Here is an 18120-nt window from a genome sequence, read left to right on the forward strand (position 1 = left end):
TCTGATTTCAAGCTCAAGATTCTTCAGTATGACTCTTTCTCATAGTTAAATTTTAGAATGTTGCAATTTTACATTTTAGTAGTATTTAGAATTATACTTGTAACTCGAAGATACTAGCTTATCTTTTAGCTACTTCAAATTCGAGATTAAATAAAGTATATGTAGGTATGTATGTATGTACATTGACCATATATGCTCATGTAAATTAGCTTGTTTCAAGCTGCTACAGCTTGTGGGCGTCACTAATTCTATCATTCCTTTCAGCAGTATAAATGGAATAATGTCCATTGTTTTGTTTTGTTTTTTTTTTGCTGTATTAAACACTTCCTAAAACATTCAACTGCTTCAGGAGGCAGATCCAATTCAGTTCTAACAGAAGTTTCATATATTTGCTGTGTTTGATGGAAAAAAAATTGTTGCAGATTTCAAATGTGAGTAAATATTAATTCTCAAAATGGGACCAGAGAAGTAAGTCCAGGTGATCGGTAACTCCAGATAATCAAAGTTCAACTGTACTATTGGATTACTTCTGATAATTAATAAGTATTTTAATGGTATAACATCAATTTTTTTTTTTTTTTTTTTTTCAGGACACAGCAGGACAGGAACGGTTCAGAACACTGACTCCTAGCTACTACAGGGGAGCACAAGGAGTTATTTTAGGTAACAATGATGAAATCATTTTATAACCTCTTTCCTGGCAGTTATCGTTGTTTAGAATATTTACGATTGGTTTAGCATTTCTCAGGGGTTTCATTAAGGGCCAGGCACCAAATAACAGAAATGATCACCGACTAAAGAAACTCTTGATTGTTGAAAAATTCTCCTTGTCAGCACCTTAGGAAATGTTTAGAGAACAATGTGGAGAATATTTCCGCATTTCCACACAACACAGAAATAAGTGTCAGGTTTTTGCTCTATTTTTGTATTTTTATAAACAAGTTAATGTTTAGCATTTTTATTTGACCCATGTAAATTAAAAATGCACAAAAACAAAAGATATTTTCACAACCGCTCTTGGGCCCACTATATTTTGGTCAAAAACTCGTTCATCCATACCCAAGTAGCTGGATATTGATCAGTTGCCATCGGAAAAACAGAAGGGAATTTTCCCTCTCAAAGCTTTCGCTTTCGGGTGATGATGAGACTTTCACTCGGGTCCTTGTAAATATGTGGTGGTTCTTGCATTGTGGAAGCCTCCTCTCATGAAAGAAAAGTAAGAATAACAAATATTGTGTTGAACAACTCAGCCATCTAAAATATCGCTTTAATTTTGTGTTTCATCTGTACTGTAAGCACTCCAGAAGCTATTTTGATCTACATCTCTTTTTCAACTGCAGTTACGTTCCCATACCATGTTTTTTATTCCTTTTCAATGTTGAAAGCTAGTGTTACTGTTCTTGTCCCAGTAAGAAAGAGGTGTTTCAGTATTACCAAATTAAATTTTGAGCGACGCTAAAATATTTCAGTGACAAGGTTGAGAAACTCGGAGAAATGGAACTCTGAGTGCTTCCTGAAGGAGTCAAACCTTCCAAATTCCGACTAGCACTTCAAGCTAGTGTTACTACCATTTCAACTTTGTTGCATGATATATCCAAATTATTTCGTTACTCCCACCGACGCAGCCCCAAACAGTACTTCAAGTGCTTTACCACTTAGCCATAGGAGACTCGTGGTAGGCTGAGTCTTTCGACTGGGTCCATGGTCCATGAAATATGAAGTCCCTTCATATTCTTACTGCATTTTTAATGCAGAATAGCGCGGTATTATAAAAAGATTAAAGTGCACCTAAACCCAAAAATTTTTTTTCGCTTAACGAAATAAGCTTATTTTTTTGAGTGTTTCTGTGCAAAAATTTTTTAATTTGCTTAAATCTTAAATTTTCTGTGCCTAGTCAAAATACGGAAAATCGGCCGCCATCTTGCCCCACGACCGAGTTTAAAGAGGAATGGCTCTAGCGGATAATGTGACGTCAAATCGAGAACACGAAAGTCTGCTTTTCACACATTTTCACTTGTTTGGGAAGGTTGTGGTCGATATTGTCCGAAGTATGCCGACCAGGTGTGTTGTATGAGGAATGTGTGAAGCGTGATACCCTCTTGCAAATTATGCACGTTGCTACATCCTCCTACAACACACTTAGTCGGCATATTTTCGGACAAAATCGACTACAACCTTCCCAAACAAGCGAAAATGTGTGAAATGCAGACTTTCGTGTTCTCGATTTGACGTCACATTACCTGCTAGAGCCATTCCTCTTTAAACTCGGCCGTGGGGCAAGATGGCGGCCGATTTTCCGTATTTTGACTGGGCACAGACAATTGAAGATTTGAGCAAATAAAAAAATGTTTGTACAGAAATACTCCAAAAAATACGCTTATTTCGTTAAGCGAAAAAAAATTTTTGGGTCTAGGTGCACTTTAAACAATCAGCCTAAATAAGTTACTTTCTTTATCCACACTTCTTACTTCTCTCCCGCTTTAGTGCTCTGCAGTGTGTCCGTTCTAACTAAAAGAATGCTCGGCATGCCCGGCTTAATTGGATTGTTTCGTTGTTTTGATGTTTCTGTTAGACTGCTAACCATCAAACGCAAAGCAGTCGATCATCATGACAACATTTTGCTGAGTTGAAACGCTTCTCGTCAAGAGGAAACAATTGTAGGAGAGGACCATCATTAATAACTGCTTCCACTTCTCTTGCTGTTTCTCCGATTGTTCATTTTATTCGTTTGCTGAATTCAAATATGTTAACTGCCAACCCATGCGACAGTATTACCGGTAAACTTTACAGTCTGAGAGTTACAAATGTACATTAAAGGCCGTATGAGTCGTATAGTCATTGGTAGAAAAGGCTGTCCAACGCTTGCAAAAATTCTCGTGGATGTGGTGGCCAGCCTCTGACAATTAGTGTCCTTTGTTTCGGTTTGCGGTTTGACAGATATCATGATTATACCTGTTGAGCCAAAAAATATTATCGCTACTTCTAAAGGATAAGCTCACAACTACTATCAGTGAAAGTACGCCTTGAAAATTTTCACCAAAGACATATCGGTCTTAATTTCATCATAGTAGTAAAATACACTCCGCAATATATTTGCTCCTGTCGTGATATGGCTTACTACTTCCAATGTGTTAGGACAAGTCGCGCGTATCATTTCTCAGGATCACCTGTGCAGACCTTTATTTGGCCGGATCACTGAGCCTGCCTCGCAAGTAGACAGTTTCTTTGAAAGAAAATGTTTACTCGTGTTTTTGAAGACGATTCACATGCTACGGAGTATTTCCCTTTGCCAAAAAAAAAGAAAGCTTACAAGAGAAAGCCTCAGGTATTCAAGATTGCAGGTCTTCAATTAAATGTTATCATGGTTTCATAGGTCAACGCATGACGGAAGTTCTTGATCAGTATTCGTATGTTAAACTCCACTTTCAGACACTCGGCAAACATCACGCAAGCTGTTCATGCGATGAAAGTGGAGTTGTGTCCCTAGTCTGCGGTGCAAATAAAGTGTGTGGTCTTCACTGACGACAGAGATTATCCGCTCAATTAACAATTCTCTTGAGCATCAATGCGTCATAACAAACCCTGCGTCCTTTTCAAAAGCGGCACCCCAAGGAGTGTCTTTTTCGTTTTGATTTAGTTTTTTAATTCAATTTTTTTTTAATTTTTTCGGACGGTGAGTATGGAGGTCGGAGGATTTTGGTGGTGTCGGGACAAAAGTTACGTGATTCCCCATAAGGCTCTGTGATATTCTTCTGATCCCTCTGCATTGGCAGTTAATTTACAGCAATAAATTATATTTTTTTGTTTTCAATCAATTTCCTTTTAAGTCCCCTTCTCCTTTATACTGTTAGCGACAACTGATCCCTTTCTGTTCCCTCCGAGAACCATATGACCCCTAAAAATCCTACGGACCCCCCGCAACAATGACTGGTCACTTATTAACAGCTTTTTAAAAGCATGTCAGGCATCCTGCAAATTCCAACGTGGACGAATATGTACTCCATATCCATACATCGAAAAGTGAATTACTTGCTGACTCTAAAACTTATAACCTTAGGCAATATCACTTAACTTCACGACAGATTAAACCAAACTCGTTTCCATGCACTCAAGAGGAGGAAAGTGAAAACTAGAGCTGTGTTGTGAATAAACAGAGATATATGTTTCCATTGTTTTGAAATTTGTCCTGTTCTTCAAACAGATTGAATATACTCTGAGTCTTAGGAAGAGCAAAGGAGAAATTGGAAATCCATGCAACTTGCAGCCAGATATTTTATTTGCGTTCCGCTTTTCACCAGTCCCCACTTTGTGATGTCATCGTACTGATTGTGAGGTGCGTGGTGCAGTGCGTCAAAAAATTTCAGACTTACCTTGGTTTAAGGCACTTTCATTAAATCCTTCTCAAGAGCGACTGCGAATGAGGTGGCGTTTGCTCGGTTTGGCCTTTGTTGATTAGAGCGCTGACACCTTTGAACTTGCATTATAGGTGGTGTCGCGTTCCCGATGCCGCAGACACGTGGTGTTGTGCACCGGAGTTCGCCAGTATAACCACAGTGTTGAACTTTAGACAAGCAGCAGCATCAAACTCTTTATTCACTTAAGCTGGCAGTCTTCGTACAGCACAGGCGGTAAAAACTATAGAACGGATACATGAAGGTTCGAGATAAGGAAAACCGAAAGACTTCGAAACTAGAAATGATAAAAATGAGGAATATTACAAGCGTAACTTACATCGGATCTTGACTCCGGGGTAGAGAACTCCTAAACTTCGTTCGGCTCCGAAATGCTTTCGCTACAGTGACTCCTCGCAACTGAGCTACTTGCTTATAGAAGGCGAATTTAGTTCTTACACTTTGACGTACGGGAAATAGAAATGAACAGAGCTTTATGTAGCTAGCTTTGAGCGGATATTCGCTAGTCACGGAACAGAAATCAAACAAAGCGCGCTAACAAATTAAATAGAAAGTCATTGAAAGTTTCTTAGTGTCTTTGTGCTAAAAACGGAAGAGTTACATAAGTAAAAAAGATTAGAGTTCGTATCCGTAAACGTGACAGGTGGCGCACCCAAATTTCGAGCCATAAAAAGATCGTCGAATGCCAACTGTATTCAAAACTGCTTTCAATGATTTTTGATGAGGAATTTTTCTCAGGAGCTACTCGGTTGCGTGATGGGAGCATGAAGTGTAACGGGTTCGCTCCTTTTATTAATTCATGTTATTGAGGAATCCACTGAAGCAGTCTCGTTCTTGTGTTTCTTCATTTATTACTATTTTTCTTCTTGGTATTATTTTTAGTCGAAGATGACGTTCATGGTCACCAGAGCTACTTGGACACATAGACAGACGTAAAGACAAACAAAAATGTAGTTTTAAGAATAATTTCCATGTGAATGGCCATGGCCAACACATCGCTTAAGCCTCTCCGACATGACCAGCAAATAGGGATCACTACGACTGAGATTGGATCAATTTTTTCAGACGGGATCATTGAATTTTTTGGGATCAAGGATCAAAATTATCCGAAATTTTTGGAACATGGATCACAAAATATAGATGAAAATTGGGATCATTATGCAATCCACATACCTTATTACGACCCTGTGATTTCGTTTTGTCTGGGGGTCAGCGCGCGTCACGTATCGATCTGTCATTCATGTCACAGCAGATGATCATTTTCACAAAACAACTTGTTGGGGCGAAATCCATGTCTCTGCGCTGAATTATTGAAGAATCTCATGAAACAGTGGGTGTTATTCATTATTTGCCGTATCTCTTCTAATTTTGATTTAAAGCATTTTTCAGCCGAATTTTGATCTCGAAAAAGCTCGAAGACTCCGAGTCCTTCATTTCTTAGTCCCATTTAACTGCCGTCAAGCCACGAAATCAAATTTAATTCATTTGACTTGTTTACAGCGGCTTAGGACAAAATGTTAAAGTCCTAAAAAACCAATCAGTCCTTGTTATAATATCAGCGCACAGCTGTACTTGTTACTCAATAGCACGGAGTGTATCTCTACTACATTTCTAGTCTACTCTTCGTGGTTTGACAAGCATAGTTTGATCACAAGAAAGTCTTTTGCGCTGAAAAGAACAAACGGAATGGGAAGAACCTATATATACTTTGCTTTAGACACTATTTACCAATTAAAAGACTCTTAAGGGCGATAAACTTTCTGAAACAGAGTCAAACTGAAGGCATCCCTGAAGCAAGTTAACTTTAGCGATCGATTTTTGACTAAGTATTTTCTAAATACCATATCTGATGATGCGTGCGACACTCTGTAACGCGCATTTCTTACCCTTAGAGTTTCTTAATAATAGTTCTCAAAAGGAAAATTTATCATGAATATGAAAGTAAGGGACGAAATTTACGCTACGTTCGACTTATTTGTCCTGTCCAGACGACCTTCTGGTAATCCGATGCATTCATAGCAAGAGAAGGGAATTTTCCCTCTGCGGATGCTTTCGCTTTCCACTGTTTGAGCCGGAAACCTGTCATCGAGAAAATCATTACCGAAATTACCGAAACTTGGTAATTTTTGGAGATTCTGGTCAATACTAGTGTACTACATTGAAAACGTTGAAAGTATTACATTATTAGAAAATAGGTGCCGGGAAGTGCCCCACTTTAAGCTTTCAAATATTACTGTAAGGGACGAGCGTTTTGGTACAGTCACCCTACCTGCCCTGTCTAGGTAATTCGATGCACTGGAGACAGAAGGGAATTTTCGCTTCGAATACTTTCGCTTTCCACTGTTTGGGAAACCTGCGATCGAAACCTTTTCAATGTCTGGCAGGAGGTGTAAGTTCTTGATTCTGTGCCGCTATTTTTCAACAAAACAAAGCACCCGTAAAACGGAGCAGAATGATTGACGGTTTTCTTGACCTCGTACTTTTTTATAGTAGCGATGACACCGCGAAAAAAGTCCTGAACTTACTGCATCACCGCGTGAAAATTTGACTGAATACCCATACTGTCACATGTTTAAAGCCCGTACCTGATTTACCCATAAAAATGTTCTTCTCTGGCACAAATTAAACCCACGCTACGTATTTGCAGGGATTGTAGATAAAGTCGATTACTATACTACTGATGTAATAATAAGACTTTATTTATTGAGGATAGCACGTGATAGTGCACAAACACTAATAAACTTGTGGTCCTCCAAACGGAGAGGGAATTTTTCTCGCAAGTTCAAATGGGTCCCTCGCTAGTAAGCACATCGTATGTTACTTTATCAATACGGTTGATTTAGCTCCGCTTTAATCCTCTTGTAATGGAATTTGCCATCCGAACAAGCTAAACTCAGTACTGACAAGGGTCAGCGATAATTGTACAAAAGTCCACTGAACAATGAAAACAACTGCGTAAATATGTTTGTCACGTCGACCACACGGACACAGCACACTGCAAAATTCGAGATCGCCTCGAAACACCGCAACGTACTCTGCAATTATTATTTGTTTCCAATGTGGACCTATCAATTTACCCACTTATGAGGTGGTTCTTTTTTTTTTTTCATTTGGATTGGTTGGTATCGCCTAGGTTGTTAAGTTTTATTAGCTAATGGCTTTTTTGTTTGTATTGGGTTCTTAACTGTGCGATTTGGCCTGTCCAATTACAAACACTTGCGGGTAGTTGGACAAGTGAAATCGGACAGTTTGGACTTGAAACAGCCCATAGATAGTGGTAATAGGTCCAATTCGGTCTGGAATCATACGAGTGATTACAAAATTGGAAGACCGCAAAGCCGGAGTCCGATTTGTCAATCACGAGTATGATTACTGACTATATTGGACGACACGAGGTCCTGTTACCAATAGCCCATTTCCGAATTACCTTTAGCCTCTTTTTCAAAGCGAGTCCTGGTGCTCATCCTTTCGTATGGTAATAACTTTTTATTCACATGCAAATTAAACTCATTTTCATACGTATGGTTGAGCACCAGGCCTCGTTTTGAAAAAGAGGCTAAACGTAATTCGGAAATGGCCTGTTAATCACAAAAATTACAATTTCCGAGAAAAAGAAACACATTTATTTAAGAAAATATCTCCGTTGGAGTTATTTTCTAAATTAAATAAGAAAGTCCTTAATTTTGGAGATTTCTCATTTTTTTCTTCTTTGAGTTAGTGGTTGTTGCTATGGTTATTGCAATCAATTCTGTGATTGGTGGATGCCATCTGAGTAAAACCACTCCAGAGGCTGAGAAAAAAAATTGATTAAACTCGCTAATGAAAAACAATTTGTTTCTGCCAAGGCCTCATCAAACGTGAATATCGTCATGGCGATGGAATTTAGCAAAGAACAGCTCAACTACGACAGGATTTGTTACGTTGTCACTGATTTATTAACCGAGGGTCTGCGAATCATCTTCAAACAAGAATGGGACAATCTCTACCGTGCGACACCGTCAGGAGAATGGAAAGATCTAGCTAGAAATGGAGTGGACTTTAAAAACAAGGAATCTGCTCGGAACCAAACAAGAAATGCACATCTCCTTACAACCATGATTGGTGGAAACAGAGCTGATTGGGATTGTACAATGTTGTTCTATGCCATTCTTTTCTCGGATTGTATTCATAGCCCAAACGCAGTCGTCAGGTCAAATGTCGATGCCCTTAGAAAGTTTCGAAATGAAGATTTTGCGCACATGTCGGAAGGAAATCTTTCAGACCTGCAGTTTCAAAACATCATTGGTAAAGTTCAAAATGCATTTCAAGCGCTCGGTCTTTCCACAGTAAAAATTCAAGAAATTAAAAATCAAACAAGTTTTCCCACCGAGGAGCTGAGAAATATTTTGAGAAAGGTGAAAGATTTTAAAAAAGAACTTCAGGAAAAAGAGAAGGAACTGCAGGAAAAGGAAGAAGAACGACAGGTCCTTGAAGATCAGTTAAACAGAAATATCTCTCCCTTTTGTGTCCTCCCTCCCAAACCTTCACATGACGTGGCAAGTCGCGACCGAGAGGTGGCTGAAATAAGACAAGAGCTTAAAGAACTTAAAAAAGCAAATCAACACAAACTTAGTTACCTTTACATCTCAGGGAATCCTGGAAGTGGAAAGTCTCAACTGGCTGCCTTCGTGGCAGAGCGATTCTACGGAGAAGTCAACGATCTACCATGTAGTACCTCATTTGTTATGACGATTAATGGTGAAAGTCCAGCTACTATACTGGAATCGTACGTGGCTTTTTCTCGGCATCTAAGGTGTCCCGAGTACTCAGTGACAAACACCCTTCATTCAGAAGATTTGACAATAAATAAGATTACAGATCTCAAATCTTTGATCGGACCAAAGATTGGGCTTTACACGTCGTGGCTGCTTGTAGTCGACAATGTCAAGAGTATATCACTTACGCATGTCCATCTACCCGAAGCTGAAAATGAGACGTGGGCAGGAGGCCAGTTGCTCATCACAACTCAAGACAGAGAGTCAATTCCTCCAGCAAGCTCCTTCAATAAACACATCTCAGTAAGCAAAGGAATGCATCTTGATGACGTCACTTGTTTATTGGAAAATCTCTCGGGAATTTCGGACAAAGAGATGGAAATCAAGGTTGCCCAAGCGTTAGACCATCAGCCTCTTGCACTGGCGAGCGCCGCCGCTTATGTCGGAGACCTTAGACAGACATCAAATTTTGGTTGGAAAGAATACCTTGCAAAACTTGAAACAGGCCAAAGAGATACCACGGAGACCTTTCTTATTGAAGTCAACCCAAGCTATCCAAACTCCATGACTAAAGCAACATTACTGGCAGTAGAAACAGCCAGGGTATCAAACAAAGCTATTTACCACGCCTTTAATTTCCTTTCTCTGAGTGCACCACAACCATTAAGTCTTAATATCATTGAAGATTTCATCACAAGTGTAGATGAAGAAATTCAAGACAAAGAGATGATTCGTTCAAAGATACAAAGGTGCTCACTCATTATGTTGGAAAGAGAAGAAACTGGCGTTTACATTCGTGTACATCAGGTCGTACATGAATGCATTAAAACTGTGGCTGCAGCTCATTCGGAGGATAAGCATAACGAAGTCGTCAGTGGAGTGATTGGATCATTCAGTCGTTTTGTAGAAAAATATCTATCAAAGGATAACGATGAGTTATATGCTTTAATAAACAGCAGACATGTTGTTCCTCATTTAAAAAATTTAGCCACAGAACTTGAGGGATATTTTTCTAAGAAGTTCATGTCTCAAGTCCACCGAAGCGAATTTTTAAAGGACCATGCCAAAGACCTCCTCAGAATGAACAAGTTGTGCCAAAAACATTGTGAATACGAAACTTCGAGACGATTTATCAATATGGCAATGAATGTATCCAACGCAGAAGAGCATGATGCGGACTTGGGCGTTGCATATATGTATTCCGAAATGGGACAAGTGCACGTTAGGCTAGGTGACCTGATTCAGGCAAAAGAGTATTGTAATCGTGCACTAGCCATTTCTCTGAAAAAGCTAGGATCTGAGCATGTTGACGTCGCGACTTCTTACGATAACCTGGGTTCTGTACACCAACTGCTGGGTGACCTGAGTCAGGCAAAAGATTATCATGATCGTGCACTGGCCATTCTTCTGAAAAAGCTTGGATCTGAGCATGTTAACGTCGCGACTTCTTACGGTCACCTGGGTTCTGTACACAAAAAGCTGGGTGACCTGAGTCAGGCAAAAGATTATCATGATCGTGCACTGGCCATTCGTCTGAAAAAGCTTGGATCTCAGCATGTTGACGTCGCGTCTTCTTACATTCACCTGGGTTCTGTACACCAAGAGCTGGGTGACCTGAGTCAGGCAAAAGATTATCATGATCGTGCACTGGCCATTCGTCTGAAAAAGCTTGGATCTGAGCATGTTGACGTCACGTCTTCTTACATTCACCTGGGTTCTGTACACCAAAAGCTGGGTGACCTGAGTCAGGCAAAAGATTATCATGATCGTGCACTGGCCATTCGTCTGAAAAAGCTTGGATCTGAGCATGTTGACGTCGCGTCTTCTTACATTCACCTGGGTTCTGTACACCAACTGCTGGGTGACCTGAGTCAGGCAAAAGATTATCATGATCGTGCACTGGCCATTCGTCTGAAAAAGCTTGGATCTGAGCATGTTGACGTCGCGTCTTCTTACATTCACCTGGGTTCTGTACACCAACTGCTGGGTGACCTGAGTCAGGCAAAAGATTATCATGATCGTGCACTGGCCATTCGTCTGAAAAAGCTTGGATCTGAGCATGTTGACGTCGCGTCTTCTTACATTCACCTGGGTTCTGTACACCAACTGCTGGGTGACCTGAGTCAGGCAAAAGATTATCATGATCGTGCACTGGCCATTCGTCTGAAAAAGCTTGGATCTCAGCATGTTGACGTCGCGTCTTCTTACATTCACCTGGGTTCTGTACACCAACTGCTGGGTGACCTGAGTCAGGCAAAAGATTATCATGATCGTGCACTGGCCATTTTTCTGAAAAAGCTTGGATCTGAGCATGTTTACGTCGCGACTTTTTACGGTAACCTGGGTTTTGTACACCAAGAGCTGGGTGACCTGAGTCAGGCAAAAGATTATCATGATCGTGCACTGGCCATTCGTCTGAAAAAGCTTGGATCTGAGCATGTTGACGTCGCGTCTTCTTACATTCACCTGGGTTCTGTACACCAAGAGCTGGGTGACCTGAGTCAGGCAAAAGATTATCATGATCGTGCACTGGCCATTCGTCTGAAAAAGCTTGGATCTGAGCATGTTGACGTCGCGTCTTCTTACATTCACCTGGGTTCTGTACACCAAGAGCTGGGTGACCTGAGTCAGGCAAAAGATTATCATGATCGTGCACTGGCCATTCGTCTGAAAAAGCTTGGATCTGAGCATGTTGACGTCGCGTCTTCTTACATTCACCTGGGTTCTGTACACCAAGAGCTGGGTGACCTGAGTCAGGCAAAAGATTATCATGATCGTGCACTGGCCATTCGTCTGAAAAAGCTTGGATCTCAGCATGTTGACGTCGCGACTTCTTACAGTCACCTGGGTTCTGTACACAAAAAGCTGGGTGACCTGAGTCAGGCAAAAGATTATCATGATCGTGCACTGGCCATTCGTCTGAAAAAGCTTGGATCTGAGCATGTTGACGTCGCGTCTTCTTACATTCACCTGGGTTCTGTACACCAAGAGATGGGTGACCTGAGTCAGGCAAAAGATTATCATGATCGTGCACTGGCCATTCGTCTGAAAAAGCTTGGATCTGAGCATGTTGACGTCGCGTCTTCTTACATTCACCTGGGTTCTGTACACCAAGAGCTGGGTGACCTGAGTCAGGCAAAAGATTATCATGATCGTGCACTGGCCATTCGTCTGAAAAAGCTTGGATCTCAGCATGTTGACGTCGCGACTTCTTACATTCACCTGGGTTCTATACACAAAGAGCTGGGTGACCTGAGTCAGGCAAAAGATTATCATGATCGTGCACTGGCCATTCGTCTGAAAAAGCTTTGACCCGAACAGATTGAGGTCGCAGCCTCTAGCAATAACTCGAGGCCTGTACACCATAATTTCGATTAGAAGCGCAAGGGTTTGTTTCCATTAATCCAAAAGAATTTGGATCTGACAATGTTAGGTTTGCGACTTGTTGCAATAACCTGCGTTATGTACAGTCTACGTTGAGTAAACTGGAGTTCTAATTTTCCAAACAAAAATCATTTCCGAAAGCTAACAAGATTCCAATTTTTAGGGTATTTCCTGGATTGGTGTGACAACTCATCCTCATAGCGACGTCAAAAGACAATGTAAGAGTTCGTATAACCCCTCCCCCGTTAAGGAAGGAAGATGGTTGTAGAATGTTAAGAGCTAATAACCGTAGATGGTAATAGTGTAGGTCTAACAGAGTCTAAAATTTTTCCATTGTGAAAATGCCCGGTAATTCAAGCTGGGGGTCAAAGCAGATGAAGAAACCCAAGACTGAATTGTCAATTGTCAAAGCCATGCGGTCGTGTGATGGTGGCGTTCTCACGATATACTTCTTTTCGTATCTACTTTCTGCGCAGCTGTCAACAAGTCGTTGGAATCTGGAAAAATTTGGAGGCTTTGGTGATTGCTAAAGATACAAACCAAGCGGTGATAAATCCTAACGTAAGCAGTTTGAAATCTAGCGCGAAAGAATCCTTCTCAGAGCTCACACGTGCTCTGCGCTTCTTTAATATCATGCTGGCTGTCAATTTGATCTCCCTTCGAATGATGTTGCTTTGAACCCTGGTCCTATCGACCTACGAGTTTCAGGTCGAGGCAGAGGAATAAGGATTGGGCAATGAAACATTCAACACCTAACAGACGCTAAGTTTGAACAACACTCGTTGTCGCTTAATGCCCACAAGCATTCAGCAAACAAAGTTGACGTACTAATCTTAACCGAGACCTTTTGTAGCAGTAAAAGGCCCGACTCGTTTTACCAAGTACATGGATATGACTTATTCTGGAAGGACAGAGTTGGAAAGCAACGGGGAGGAATAATGATTTAGGTGAATGACAAACTAAAAGCAAAAAGTCGCCCAGATCTGATGACAACTGAAATCGAAATGCTCTGGTTTGAAGTATGCTCTTTTAAATCAAAGCGCTCATTGCTCATTGCTGGTGTCTATAGACCCCTGTCGTCCACGTCTTAGATTGACTCAAGCATTGCAAAAAACATCGAAAAAGCCTACTTGTTGAACAAAGAAATGATTCTCTAAGGAGATTTTAATGTTGATTTTTTAAATGCAAGACAAGCAAGTAAACACAAACTCATTAAAACACAAGCAGTTTGTGAAGCAGCCCCCAGAACTGCTACGAAATAAACCACCAAATTCATCGTCATGGGTTCCTCTTCAGCACATTAAGGACTTCACAGCAGAAAGCGTAAATAAACCATAGTTCATCATCCACATATCACACCCAAAAATATCGAGGAGTTGCTAAAACTCGTGCCATCCCAAAAGGCGGGGGATCTGACGATCTCGGTGCTAGGATAATGAAAATAGCTGCCCCTGCAATCATCTTACCACTAAGTCGGCTTATTAACCACTGCATTGATACAGGCAATTTACCGTCTGCATGGAAAACTGCCAAAGTTACGCCTATTTACAAGGAGCAAGGAAGTAAAGAGAAGAACATTTATCGTCCAATCTCAGTACTCCCTTTACTATCAAACTTATTTGAGAAACATATCCACCAAGCCCTGTACAACTACATGAGAAACAACAACTTGTTGTACACCTTGCAGTCAGGTTTCCGAAGATCCTACTCTACGGAGACAGCGCTCATTCGGCTGATGGATCAGTTGTTATCTGACATGGATAAAGACCAAGTCAATGGGCTCGTATTTGTGGATTACAAGAAGGCCTTCGACTTAAGAAGACCTTTGATGATGACATACTTCTGTCCAAGCTCGAGGCATACGGTATAACATCTAGGGAACTGATGCTCTTGACGAACTACTTAAAGGGCAGAAGGAGCTCAGTTGTCATTGATGGAGTGCATTCAGAATACAGGCTGATCACACACGGTGTTCCGCAAGGATCGGTCCTGGACCACTGCTATTTATCATCTTTGTAAATGATCTCCAAACTCAGTCTCTAAATCAACTGTAGACATCTACGCAGACGACACAACTTTAAGTATTTCCGCTGTAGTCACAGATCTACCTGCAATTCAGCAGAGGCTCCAAAAGGACATGAACAAAATTGCAGACTGGACATCTGAAAACAAGATGGTACTTAATGCCTCTAAAACAAAAATTCCTCTAGTAACTGGCAAACGACTAAAAAAGAAAGCTCCAGACACGAATCTTAACTATCATGCAACGGTAGCGAGATTAAGCAAATAACTTCACAGAAACTACTTGGAGTAAAATTGGACAATCACTTGAGTTTTACTGAACACATAGATGACATTTGTAAAAAAGTGTCACTACGTATTGCGGTGCTGAAGAAGATTAAGCTTAACCTGCCTCTAGCTGAGCGTAAGCTATATTTCAACGCCTTGATCAAGCCAATAATGTGCATGGTGTACTGCGTCAGAGGAGAACGTTAACCACGTATCCAAGCTGCAAAAGCGAGCAGCTCGAGTAATCTTGGATGCTGATATCGGGGAAAGAAGCGAGATGCTTTTTAGACGACTCGATTGGCTGCCACTTAAGAAAGAATTAAACCTTAAAAGGACTAGTTTATTATTTAGGCGCATCAAAGGTGAAAATAGTTGTCGGAGCTATTAACAGAACTTTTCACGAGAAACTCAGACCGAAACACCAGAACCAGTCGCAAAGGAAAATATAACTTAGTGTACCCCTCCTATAATAGAAAAACGGAAGGGGGGCGAACTTTTCAGGCCAGTGGAGCAAAACTACGGAACAGCATACCTTTAGACATTCGCAAGAAAGACTCCATTCGCTCTTTTAAATCTTCTGTTCGAAAATATGTTTTATCCAAGAACTCTTGGCTTAGTTTTTAGTTGTGCATATCCAGATTTTATCCAGGGTTTTTTATCATTATTATTATTATCATTATTATTATTATTATTATTATTATTATTATCCTATAAGTATAAATAGTTTTTAACTTACTGGTTCGTCAGTTTTTAACTGTTATGTGTTACCCTCTGTAAATAAAGTTGTTACTTACTAATTTATTTCATTTAATAATGTCTAACTTTTTCATTTTTTCTATATTATTTTCCGAGCTAGCTCCAGCGCATTTCCAGTTACGCAAACATAGCTTCATAAAAATTTCAACTAATGCGATTTCTCATTGTACCTAAACAAGACTGGTCTCGCCCACCGAAGTAAAGACCACAATTTAAAATAAATTTCCATATACCTTGGTCTTTGTTTTTCACACTGAAAATGGCCTTTGGACGCTGGAACCTGACAATGGCGGACTCGTCTTCGGTCGTTTCCACAGTGTGCGCGGTACTTAAATGGGGTAAAAGAAAGTGGACGAGACTTTATTTAGCTTTCTCCCTACACGCCACACTTCGCACTTCCATACTGCTCGCGTCAATTGCCTTCGCTCTGAAGACGATTTGAGACGAGTCGGGAAAAAGAAAATACAAAATACTAGATACCATTGCTAGCGCTACCTCTCCTTAGGAGCAGCAGGCCGAGTCTTTGGTTTCAAGAGTAGCCCTCTTCCCCCTCAACGCCTCTTCCCCCTCAACCCCTCTTTCCCCTCAACCCCTCTTCCCCATCAACCCCTCTTCCCCCTCAACCCCTCTTCCCCCTCAACCCCTCTTCCCCCTCAACCCCTCTTCCCCCTCAACCCCTCTTCCCCCTCAACCCCTCTTCCCCCTCAACCCCTCTTCCCCCTCAACCCCTCTTCCCCCTCAACCCCTCTTCCCCCTCAACCCCTCTTCCCCCTCAACCCCTCAACCTCTCTTTCCCCCTCAACCCCTCAACCTCTCTTTCCCCTCAACCCCTCTTCCCCCTCAACCCCTCTTCCCCCTCAACCCCTCTTCCCCCTCAACCCCTCTTCCCCCTCAACCCCTTTTTTCCCCAACCCCTCTTCCCCCTCAACCCCTCTTCCCCCTCAACCCTTCTTCCCCCTCAACCCCTCTTCCCCCTCAACCCCTCTTCCCCTTCAACCCCTCTTCCCCCTCACCCCCTCCCCTCCCAACCCACCTCCATATGAGCAGAGCCCTTTGCATGGGCCGTATATGGAGTTTACCCTCCCATGAGTGCCAAATCTCTCTTTTTTCATTTTCTCACTCAAAAGAGATGCTCGTTGTAAACCTGCTATAAATTCCAACGCCCTACAAGTAATTCTGGTGGAAGCACGGTGGCCTTATGGTTGGTGCGCTTGAATCCGGATCGAGTGGTCCGGGTTCGAGCCCCGGCCGGGACATTGTGGTGTGTTCTTAGCCAACGCACTTTACTCTCACAGTGCCTCTCTCCACCCAGGTGTATAAATGGGTACCGGCAATTTAATGCTGGGGGTAACCCTGCGATGGACTGGAATCCCATCCAGGGGGGAGTAAAAATACTCCTAGTCGCTTCATGCTACAGAAACCGGAGTTAAGTACCGGCCTAATGGGCCACTAGGCTCGTATACAGACTTTACCTTATACGTAATTCTGACGCCCTGATTACTCAATTCCTTTTTCCCTCCCCTTCCAAGAGTACCCCAGAAACGAGGATGCTTGGAGGACTATCATTTGAGGGGATGCATGTCTATCAAAAGAAAGGTTTGGCCAGTTTGATTTCATGGTTGAAGTTGGAGAAACATCATCACGACGGATCTCAGGGGACCTTTCTTTCTCAAGTTTTCTATCAAGAGCAATTATTGAATGTCCAGCGTAATCCAAGACTGCAATGGTTTTGCTTGACTTCTTTCTATGATTGGTCCAGAAAACTTACCCCACTGTACTCAAGTAGTTTCCTTCCTTTTAACTCTCTAACTCCCATGAGTGACCAAGACAGAAATTCTCCTTACAATGTCAATACAATATCAAGCAGACAAGTGACGACTGAGAATGAAAAAAAATATCAACTAGGGGAGAATTCGTTGATCCAATTCAAAATTCTCCAAAGCAACATCACTCGAACTATATAGCAGACAGTGAGGAGAATTTCTAACGAGATCATGGGAGTAAAAGGGTTAACTTAAGTCATAAACGGCTCCTTGTGTTACTTTGCTTTGTTTTGATTGGCCGTTGAGGTTGCTATGGTTTCAGTGCTACGACGCTCGTGTTGCACTCAATGTTTCTTTCTTTCCCTTCCACTGTGGGTCGGTAAAAAAAATATATTCAGACTACTATTGTAAAATAAAGGAGTCCTTACTTATTCAAGAACTTGAGCCACCTTTCAAGGTGAACGTCGGAAGTGAAAAGCTGTTGCTTTATTAATCTGCTCTAGTGTTATTGTTTGGTGTTAAGTTTTTTTGCTTAATCTTGGTACCAGTCCCCTCACCTTAGTTACATAATCAAAATGTGCAAGTTCAATATGTTTATCACTGCTGTTTGTGTCTTATTTTTGATCATATTCAAAATGGTTTGCTAAGAGAAGTCGGTTCTTCTGATTCTTATTCCTATTCCCAAGGTAGGGAAACGAATAAAAAATCGAATATATTTGGACAATTTGATCCATTTTATTCATCTTTTTATCACAATATAAA

At 41.3% G+C, this 18120-nt stretch overlaps 1 protein-coding gene across 1 annotated transcript in view; it reads left to right on the plus strand.

The window, feature by feature from the left end:
- Nucleotides 1-15835, plus strand: part of LOC148718387 (uncharacterized) — a 31570-nt gene extending 15735 nt beyond the window's left edge. The window contains exons 2-3 of the mRNA XM_088741666.1: nt 591-663; nt 8258-15835. Of these exons, the coding sequence (XP_088597792.1) occupies nt 8282-12478 (4197 nt within the window). The 5' untranslated portion in view covers nt 591-663; nt 8258-8281 and the 3' untranslated portion in view covers nt 12479-15835. The remainder of the gene's footprint in view (nt 1-590; nt 664-8257) is intronic.
- The last annotated feature ends 2285 nt before the right edge of the window (nt 15836-18120 follow it).

Source organism: Stylophora pistillata, chromosome 12 (assembly GCF_964205215.1).
Source record: "Stylophora pistillata chromosome 12, jaStyPist1.2, whole genome shotgun sequence".
In the NCBI taxonomy this organism is placed as follows: Eukaryota; Metazoa; Cnidaria; class Anthozoa; order Scleractinia; family Pocilloporidae; genus Stylophora; species Stylophora pistillata.